This window comes from Nomascus leucogenys, chromosome X (genome assembly GCF_006542625.1).
Source record: "Nomascus leucogenys isolate Asia chromosome X, Asia_NLE_v1, whole genome shotgun sequence".
NCBI lineage: Eukaryota > Metazoa > Chordata > Mammalia > Primates > Hylobatidae > Nomascus > Nomascus leucogenys.
Window position 1 is genome coordinate 113980527 of NC_044406.1, and position 11392 is coordinate 113991918.

The following is an 11392-nucleotide window of genomic DNA, read 5'->3' on the forward strand; positions in this document are numbered from 1 at the left end:
TTAGCCACTGTGTCTGGGCTCACTGAGGCTGTGCCTTTGGTTTATAGCTTGGAGATAGTTAGGGCCACAGAATCTGTAGTCCTAATATGAACTTAAACGTTTTCATTCCTCATCTTTCCTACCAATACCATTGTATTTTTTCACATGGCTTGTTTGAAAACATGGTAAGTTGAAAACAGACAGTTGATACTTACCTGGCAGGGGAGATACCATGATCGTGAAAACAGACAGTTGAGAGGTTTGCTGAGAAATTGACTAATATTTCAAGAAAAATATAAATATATTTTTTGTCCTGAAATCTCTCAAAAGTACAGGTCTACATATGTATTCCTGTCAATAAGTGTCAAAGAGTTGATCCAGGTATCGTGAAGGCCCATCAGAACAGCTTCGTCTTGCCGGGCACGGTGGCTCATGCTTGTAATCCCAGCACTTTGGGAGGCCGAGGCGGGCGGATCACGAGGTCAGGAGATTGAGACCACGGTGAAACCCCGTCTTTACTAAAAACACAAAAAATTAGCAGGGCGTGGTGGCGGCGCCTGTAGTCCCAGCTATTGGGAGAGGCTGAGGCAGGAGAATGGTGTGAACCCGGGAGGCGGAGCTTGCAGTGAGCCGAGATCGCGCCACTGCACTCCAGCCTGGGCGGCAGAGCGAGCCTCCGTCTCAAAAAAAAAAAAAGAACAGCTTCATCTTGTATAGCAATCTATCTGTGATTGCCTAAGGAGCTAACTTTCTCCGTGGACCCATGAGAGGTGTGCTGTCAGTATGGAGAAAAAAAAATGCACTAATTGTTGCCAGCTTTGAAAATGCAGTTGAGAACAAGCATTAGATCTGAAAGAAAAGTTCAAGGGCCCTTCGACATGGTTACCTCTGATTATCATTTAGCATCCTCTTCTTCACATGAAAAAACATAAGGAAGTAAAACCCAATTTTGGTGAATGCAACCCTCAGCTCTGCATATCAGATTTTAGAATTGATATTCTTTCGGCCAGGCGTGTACAAGTGGCCCACGCTTGTAATCCCAGCACTTTGCGAGGCCGAGGCGGGAGGATCACGAGGTCAGGAGATCTAGCCCACGGTGAAACCCCTTCTCTACTAAAAATACAAAAAATTAGCCGGGTGTGCTGGCGGGCGCTTGTAGTCCCAGCTACTCGGAGAGGCTGAGGCAGGAGAATGGCGTGAATCCGGGAGGCGGAGCTTGCAGTGAGCCGAGATTGCCCCACCGCACTCCAGCCTGGGCGACAGAGCGAGACTCCGTCTCAAAAAAAAAAAAAAAAAAAAAAAAAAAGAATTGATATTCTTTCCTTTTCCAATATGGTTTTCTTTTGTCCAGAAAAAAAAAAAGAATGTACCAAGAAAATGGTCATCAGACTCACTACCCTACTCTTGCTCCATTAGTTATCCACATTAGGGAAGGAAAAATAAATTACATATTAAAATTGCAGTGACACGGGTACCTCCTCCTGTAATTCCCTGGGATTAAAATCACTGGATTATCACGTTAGTTCCTCTCTAGCAACTTGTGTTTCTGTTGGTGTCATGTTGAGAGAAAGGTAGAAATGCTTGACTATATTTTAAAGGTTAAAATTTCATACTCAGAATTGTAAAATTAGGAGAATAAAAGTATCAAACTTATTTTTCTAGAGCAGTTATTGAGAATAATAATTCTCTTAAAAATATATGGACTGGAGATATATTTATTTTCATTAAGAAACTTTATTAAAGTTAGTCAAACACCTGAGTTTTTAAATATTGGACTTTGAGAATTTATATACTGTGCACCAACTTTGTTGGATATGAGAACACTGTAGAAGTAGACAATTTATTCTAGCAATTTTGATCAAATTTATAGTCTCTCTGTTATTTATATGTAAGGAAATTTTTTTTTTTATTATACTTTAGGTTTTAGGGTACATGTGCACAATGTGCAGGTTTGTTACATATTTATCCATGTGCCATGTTGATTTCCTGCACCCATTAACTCGTCATTTAGCATTAGGTATATCTCCTAATGCTGTCCCTCCCCCCTCCCCCCACCCCACAACAGTCCCCAGAGTGTGATGTTCCCCTTCCTGTGTCCATGAGATCTCATTGTTCAATTCCCACTTATGAGTGAGAACATGCGATGTTTGGTTTTTTGTCCTTGCGATAGTTTACTGAGAATGATGTTTTCCAGTTTCATCCATGTCCCTACAAAGGACATGAACTCATCATTGTTTATGGCTGCATAGTATTCCATGGTGTATATGTGCCACATTTTCTTAATCCAGTCTATCGTTGTTGGACATTTGGGTTGGTTCCAACTCTTTGCTATTGTGAATAGTGCCGCAATAAACATATGTGTGCATGTGTCTTTATAGCAGTATGATTTATAGTCCTTTGGGTATGTACCCAGTAATGGGATGGCTGGGTCAAATGGTATTTCTAGTTCTAGATCCCTGAGGAATCGCCACACTGACTTCCACAATGGTTGAACTAGTTGACAGTCCCACCAACAGTGTAAAAGTGTTCCTATTTCTCCACATCCTCTCCAGCACCTGTTGTTTCCTGACATTTTAATGATGGCCATTCTAACTGGTGTGAGATGGTATCTCACTGTGGTTTTGATTTGCATTTCTCTGATGGCCAGTGATGATGAGCATTTCTTCATGTGTTTTTTGGCTGCATAAATGTCTTCTTTTGAGAAGTGTCTGTTCATGTCCTTTGCCCACTTTTTGATGGGGTTGTTTGTTTTTTTCTTGTAAATTTGTTTGAGTTCATTGTAGATTCTGGATATTAGCCCTTTGTCAGATGAGTAGGTTGCAAAAATTTTCTCCCATTCTGTAGGTTGCCTGTTCACTCTGCTGGTAGTTTCTTTTGCTGTGCAGAAGCTCTTTAGTTTAATGAGATCCCATTTGTCAATTTTGGCTTTTGTTGCCATTGCTTTTGGTGTTTTAGACATGAAGGCCTTGCCCATGCCTATGTCCTGAATGGTATTGCCTAGGTTTTCTTGTAGGATTTTAATGGTTTTAGGTCTAACATTTAAGTCTTTAATCCATCTTGAATTAATTTTTGTATAAGGTGTAAGGAAGGGATCCAGTTTCAGCTTTCTACGTATGGCTAGCCAGTTTTCCCAGCACCATTTATTAAATAGGGAATCCTTTCCCCATTTCTTGTTTTTGTCAGGTTTGTCAAAGATCAGATAGTTGTAGATATGCGGCATCATTTCTGAGGGCTCTGTTCTGTTCCATTGATCTATGTCTCTGTTGTGGTACCAGTACCATGCTGTTTTGGTTACTGTAGCCTTGTAGTATAGTTTGAAGTCAGGTAGCATGATGCCTCCAGCTTTGTTCTTTTGGCTTAGGATTGACTTGGCGATGCGGGCTCTTTTTTGGTTCCATATGAACTTTAAAGTAGTTTTTTCCAATTCTGTGAAGAAAGTCATTGGTAGCTTGATGGGGATGGCATTGAATCTATAAATTACCTTGGGCAGTATGGCCATTTTCACGATATTGATTCTTCCAACCCAAGAGCATGGAATGTTCTTCCATTTGTTTGTATCCTCTTTTATTTCATTGAGCAGTGGTTTGTAGTTCTCCTTGAAGAGGTCCTTCACATCCCTTGTAAGTTGGATTCCTAGGTATTTTATTCTCTTTGAAGCAATTGTGAATGGGAGTTCACTCATGATTTGGCTCTCTGTTTGTCTGTTATTGGTGTACAAGAATGCTTGTGATTTTTGTACATTGATTTTGTATCCTGAGACTTTGCTGAAGTTGCTAATCAGCTTAAGGAGATTTTGGGCTGAGACAATGGGGTTTTCTAGATATACAATCATGTCATCTGCAAACAGGGACAGTTTGACTTCCTCTTTTCCTAATTGAATACCCTTTATTTCTGTAAGGAAATTTTTTAATGTCACTGTATAAGAATTGCATGAAATCATTTGGTTACAAATAAAAAGTAGTTTAAAAGAAAAAAAAATGAGCAGAACTGAAGGCAGAAACAGTTCTGCAATATTAGGTAGAGACTTCAATACTGTGCTTTCAATAATGGACAGAACAACCAAACAGAAAATGAATGAGACTGGAGCAACACATAAATGAATTAGAACTAATGGATATATACAGAACACTACACACAACAACAGCAAGATATAAATTCTTCTTTAGTACACCTGGAAAATTCTCCAGGATAGCGTATATGGTGGGCCACAGAACAAGTCTTAATAAATATAAAAAGACTGAAATATTGTAAGTGATATTTTCTGATCAGAAAAAATGAAAATGGAAATAACCAAAGAAAAACTTGGAAACCCATAGATATTTGGAAATTAAGCAACAATATTGAACAATGAAGAGCCAAAGAAGAAATTAAAAGAGATTTTTAAAATATATTTGGAAGAATGAAAACAAAAACACAACAAAACTTACGGGATGCAGACATAGCACTTTTCAGAAGGAAATATATAACTATAAACACCTAAATTATAAAGAAGCAAGATTACTAATCAATAACTTAAGCGTAAACTTTAAGGAACTAAAAAAAGGTTAAAATAAACCTAAATATATCAGCAGGAAGGGAATAATAAATATTAGAGCAGAGATAAATAAAAATACGAAATAGACAATAGAATAAATCAAACTACAACTGTGTTCATTGAAAATATCTACAAAATTGATAAGCCTTTAGGAAGATGCCAATTATTAAAAACAAAATGAAAGAGGGACGCCAGTATCTACAGAAATGAAAAGGATCATCAGAGAATGCTATACGGAAAACCACTAAAGAGAATGTGTCACTATTCAAAAACTTCCCAATAAAGAAAAGAACAGGACTAGGTAGCTTCACTCATGAATTTTGCCAAACATTTAAAGAGGAATTATACCAATTCTTCTCAAAAGCTTTCAAAATATAAAAAAAATTCACTCTATGTGGCCAAATTTTTCATAACACCAAAGCTAAACAAAGACACTACAAAAAAGAAAATTACAGATTAATATTGTTTATGAATATATATGTAAAAACTCTCAACAAAATACTAGCAAACCGAACTCAGCAACATATTAAAAGGATTATTCATTATGACAAAATGGGATTCATCCCAGGAATTCAAAAGCAGTTTATCATATGTAAATCAATCAAAGTAATACACCACATCAACAGAATGAAGAAAAGGTTGCCATGTAAAAAAACATAAACAACATAATCTCAAATGATGCACAGAAAGCTTTTGGCAAAGTCCAAAACCTTTTTATAATGTAAACAATCTATTAACTAGACCTATAAGGAAATATCCTCAACATGACAAAGACCACATATGAAAAACCTACAGCTAACATCATACTCAATAGAGAGAGATTACAAGATTTGACCCTAAGATCAGGAAGAAGAAAAGGATGGCTGCTTTCCCAATTCCTATTCAAGTATAGTACTGAAAGTTGTACCCAGATCAATTTGGCAAGAACAAGATTTAAAAATGCATCTAAACTGGAAAGGGAGAAGTAAAATTATCTCTGTTTACAGATGATATGTACTTACATGTAGAAAATTCTAAGGAATAAAAATATACACAGAAACATTAGAGCTAATAAACAAGTTTAGCCAGGTTGTAGGATATGAAATCAACAAGCAAATATCAGTTGTATTTCTATACATTATTAAAAACCAGCCTGAAAAGAAAATGAATTAATTCAATTGACAACAGAATAAAATAATAAGTAGGAATGAACTTAGGCACAAAACTTGTACACTGAAAACTGGAAAACATTGCTGAAAAAAGTCAAAGATACACATACATGTCAAAATATATTCTTTATGCATATATTGGAATACTTGGTGTTATTAAGATGATGATACTAAAAACGTGATATACAAATTCAACACATTCCTTATTAAAATTTTAATGGTGTTTGTTACAAAAATGGAGAAACTTGTTCTAAAATCCAAATCTATTGGAGTTTAAGGATTTCAAGGAACCCCAAATAACCAAATTAATTTTGAAAATGCAGAACAAAATTGGAGAACTCACACTTCCTAATTACAAAATTTACTGTAAAGCAACTGTAATAAAATCAGTGTGGTCGTAGCATAAAGATAAGCTTATATATTAATGGAATAGAATTGAGAGCTCAGAAACAAACCTATACATATAAGTTCAATTGATTTTCAACAAGCGTGTCAAGACCATACAATGGGAAAAAACAGTATCTTCAATAGTGTTGGAAAAACAGGATAGTCACATACAAAAGAATGAAGCTGGATAATTATCTCATGCTGCATAAAAAAATTAACTCAAAATGAATAAAAACCCTAAATGTAAGAACTGACACCATAAGATTCTCAGAAGAAAACATAGGAGTAAATCTTCATGACTTTGAAATTGACAATGGTTTCCTAAATATGATACCAAATGAAAATGAAGAAAAAAATAAATTGGACTTTATCAAAATTAATTTTTGCACATCAAATGATAATGTCAAGACAGTAGAAAGCCAAATCAATAAATAGGAGAATAAAACTCACATATATTATAGCAGTGTAATATCTGGACTATATAAAGAACTCCTAAAATAGACTGCCAAACTACACACAAGCCAATTAAAAAACAGGCTAAAGACTGACTAAATATTTCTCCAAAGAAGATATAGAAATAGTAAATAAACACATAAAAATGCTAGACATCACTAACCATTAGGTAATGCAAATAAAAATCACAATGAGATACCACTTTCAAATGGCTATTATTCAAAAAACAGAAAAACTAGCAGTGTTTTCAACGAGGAGAATAAAATACTCTTACATTGATGATGGGAGTGTAAAATGGTGAGTCTACTAGAAAAGCACTCTGGCAGTCCTCAAAAAGTTAAAAAAAAGAATTAGTAAATGACCCATAAAATACACTTATAGGTATATAGCCAAAAGAATTCAGCGGGGACTCAAATAGATACTTGTACAACATTTACAACAATGTGCAAAGAAAAATATATAGAAACATAAAATGTGAAAACACTTTTATTCAACATCCTGAAAAAGCCTTAAGGACAGTGGCACCTCCCACTGGTGCTTCTGTGATCTCGCCTATCAAGTTGTTCCCTGAGCTCAAGGATCTTTAAAAGCATCTTCTCTGAACCACAGATGTCCCATAATCACTAAAATCTGCAGAGGTAACCCACATTTGTTTGAAACTGCTCAGAGAGGTCACGATGGATACACCAATCCACACAAAGAAGCATCGAGCAACAGAAGCCATAATTTTGATATGAGTACCTTTGGAAGCTAGCTGTTCCAGTTCTTTCATGAGACTTTCCTCTGGCCCAGAAAAGAGAGTGGTGCCCCCAGACAGTACAATCTCTGCAAAAACTTTCTTCTGGATGTCAGTGTCACAGTTCATTATGTTGCTGGAGGCCATTATTGAGAGTCCCGGGCTGTGGATTCCCAGCAGGTCAGGGGCAAAAAGAACTTCGGGCACTTGATACAGTTGGTCCCCAATGTGGATGACATTCCCATCTGGCAGTTTGTATTCTCTCAGGATGTCTCCGGCGTCTTGCATAGCTTTTTATGTGGCTCCAAGGCAATGCTGCACAGCTTCCCGTTGATGTTATTTACCAAAGCCTTGTAGAGTATGCAAGGAAAAGTACACCCACTAGCAAAGAGGAGCCAGGTGAGGTGCTTTATGATGTCCCTCCCTGCTACAAAGAGCTTGGTGACTGCACGAGGCAGGGAGTAACCCTCATAGATGTGGACAGTGCAAGTGACCCCATCTCCACTATCCACCATCAGGCCTGTAACACAGGCAGAGGCAGAGTGCTGCCACTGCATGGTTAGACAGGTAGAAAGCAGGGACACTGAAGTTCTCAAACATCATTTCTGCAAGCTTTTATCAAATTTCTCTAGGGTTCTGAGAGGGCTCAATCATGAGTACAGGCTGTTGGCTGGGTTTTTTTTCTGGGCTCCTATTCAAAGAGATGTTTCCAGAGTTTCTCCATGTCATCCCATCCTGGTACCAGCCCACACTCATTGGGGTAGTGCAGATATAAGTCCTCCTACTTGTACAAGGGTTCTTGCCCCCTGAAATACTTCTGGTTGGGTCTTGCTGAAGGCATGTTGCATTTAGGATGTCCCAAGATGGAGTTGTTGACATGGTTGTGTCCAATCTCTCCAGAGAGGCTGCTTTGCAGAATCTAGAACCATTGTTAAAAATTACAGCTGGCACATCTAATACATGTGGATTAAACGTGTCTGTAGCATGTTCTTCTGGACTTCCCCAAAATAAAGAAAGAACACTTAGGTTACTTTATGAGGAAACAGACACCTTTGGAAATTTTAAGTCCACAGGGTTCCAAAATTCTCAGATTGTCACCCAGGCAGAGCTAGCTGGCAGCCTCCAATCCACTAAAATACCCCATCCTCAATCCTTGAGTCTTGTCTCCTTTCTGTAGACCCAGGATCTGCTGAAACAATTTCAGGGATGATTGCCCTCTGTGTAACAATCCAGACAAGGCCACATTTGTCCTCGGTGAGCATCAGAGGGCAGGGGTCTTCAAGCAACTAGTACTTCCTAATTTGTCAGATATGAAACCAAGGAATGCAAACCATACCTATAGAAAGCTTTGATAAGCCTGTGACTCCAAAGAAGAGGCCTCTAGTTAGAGAACAAAGTGAAGCTGCCAGTCCATAGGTTTGTCCCATAGTCCTTCCCTCTCTGCTCTGCTGAGCTGCTTATTGTGGAATGACAAAAACACATCTCCTTTTGAAGGAGAAAAACTAAGCACTAGATACAGGTGAATTTCTGATTTGCGATACCTGCAACTCAGTTCCAGCAGGCACTTAGAATGTACTTTTTTTTCTCTTACATTTTCAAAAACAATTTTATTGAGATAAATTTACATAACAACCAATTTACCCCTTTGCAATTATATAACTCAATGTTTTCTAGTATATTTGCTGATATCTGCACATTACAAAAGTAAATCAAAATATTTTTATCACTAAAAAGAAACCCCATATTCTTTAGCTATCACCCTCTCTTCAAACCATCCTCCAGATACTTAAACGACCACTAATGTATTTTCGATCTTTATGGATTTACCAGTTCTTCATATTTCTTACAGTACAATGATAAAATATATGGTATTTTGTGACTGGCTTCATTCACTTTTCATAATGTTTCAAGATTCAATGTTCGCATATAACACATTTTGTTTATCCATCTATCAGTTGATAGACATTTGGATTTCTTTCACTATTTGACTATTATAAAATATGCTGCTTGAAACAATCTTGTATATATTTATGTGTGAATTTATATCTTCATTTCTTCCAGTTACATATCTAAGAGTGGAAAAGCTGAGTCATATATGGTAACTCTAAGTATAATTATTTCTGGAATTTTTAGTCTTTTTCTCAAAGTGTCTGAGACATTTAAGTTCCTAATGGCAGAGTTGGTGAGGTTCTCCACATGTTTGCCAATGCTAATTAATACATTTTTTATTCTAGGCATCATAGTAGGTGTGAAGTGGCATCTCATTATGGTTTAGACTTGCATTTCATTGATGACTAGTGAAAAAGGAAATGCAAATCAAAACCAAAATGATATTACTTCACAATCACTAAGATGGCTGTTATAGAACAACAGAAAATATCGAGTGTTATTGAGGATGTGGAGAAATTGGAGACCTCATTTATTGCTGGTGGTAATATAAAATGGTTCAGTCACTGTGTATCTTATTCATTTTCTGCTGATATAACAAATATCACAGACCGGGTAATTAAAAAAAAAACGTTTATTTGGCTCACAATTCTAGAGGCTAGGCAGTCTAAGAGCATAGCGTCAGCACCTAGTGAGGGTCACCACATAATGGAAGGCATAGGGAGAGAAAAAATGGGGACAGTATTAATCCTTTTGTCAAGAGCCCAGTCTGGTGATAACAAACCCATTTCCATGATAACAGCATTAATCTATTCATGAGGGCTTTACCCTCATAACCAAATCTTCTCTTAAAGGTCCCCATCTTAATACCATCAAAATGGCAATTACATTTCAACATGAGTTTTGGAAAGGACATTCAAAACATAGTGCTGTCGAAAAAATATTTTGGCAGGCCCTTAAAAAATTAAACATAGAATTGATATTTGACCTAATGATTCCACTCCTAGGTATGTACCCCAAAAATGAAAAGAAGTTACTCAAACTAATAATATTTTGCAAATGTTAACAGCCCTATTGACAATAGCCAACAGATGGAAACAACACAAATGTCCATTAATGGATGAATGGATGAACAAATTGTGATATATATATGTATGTATATGAATAAGCCGTAAAAATAGTTTACACAGAACTTCTGAAGGATGGATAAACCTTGAAAATGCTAACAGAAACCAGACACAAAAGGTCACATATTGTATGATTCCATGAAATATTCAGAATAAGAGTCTGTACTCATAGAAATATAAAGCTAATTGGTGTTTGCCAGGTTCTATCAGCAGAGGGGATTAGCATGTGATATGGTTTGGCTCCGTGTCCCAACCCAAATCTTATCTCAAATTGTAATCCTCATGTGTTGAGGAAGGGATCTGATTGGAGGTGATTGGATCATGGGGGCAGTTACCCCCATACTGTTCTCATGATATTGAGGAAGGTATCAAGAGATCTGGTGGTAAAAAAGTGACCATTTCTACTGCACTCTGTCTTCTGCTGGCTTGTGAAGAGGTTCCTGTTTCCATTTTTCCTTCCACCATAATTTTAAGTTTCCTGAGACCTCCCCAGCCATGTGGAACTGTGACTCAATTAAACCTCTTTTGTTTATAAATTACCCAGACACAGGTAGTATCTTTACATCAGTGTGAAAACAGACTAATACATAAAACAGGTACTGGGATAGTGGGGTACTGATATAAAGATAACCTGAAAATGTGGAAGTGACTTTGGGCTGGGTAATGAACAGCAGTTGGAACAGTTTGGAGTGGTCAGTAAAAGACAGGATGATTTTGGAAAGTTTGGAACTTCCTAGAGACTTGTTGAATAGTTTTGACCAAAATGCTGATAAAGAAATAGACAATGAAGTCCAGGTTGAGATGGTCTCAGATGAAGATGAGAAATATATTGGGAACTGGAGCAAAGGTCACTCTTTCTGTGCTTTAGCAAAGAGACTGATGGCATTTTGCCCCTGCCCTAGAGATCTTGGAATTTTGAACTTGAGAGAGATGATTTAGGGTATCTGGCAGAAGAAATTTCTGAGCAGCAAAGCATTCAAGATGTGACCTGGCTTATTCTAAAAGCATTCAGTCATATGCATTCACAAAGAGATGGTTTGGAATGGGAACTTATGTTTAAAAGGGAAACAGAGCATAAAGATTTGAAAAATTTGCAGACTGACCATGTGGTAGAAAAGAAAAACCCATTTTTGGGGGAGAT

The 11392-nt window shown here is 37.1% G+C and overlaps 1 protein-coding gene across 1 annotated transcript; it reads right to left on the minus strand.

Moving 5' to 3' along the window:
- Positions 1 to 7084: 7084 nt before the first annotated feature.
- Positions 7085 to 8381, minus strand: ACTRT1 (actin related protein T1). The gene is given in 6 exon segments (XM_030806521.1): positions 7085 to 7515; positions 7518 to 7777; positions 7779 to 7930; positions 7932 to 8143; positions 8146 to 8234; positions 8377 to 8381. Coding segments are annotated over 6 exon segments (1149 nt in total).
- Between the last annotated feature and the right edge of the window lie 3011 nt (positions 8382 to 11392).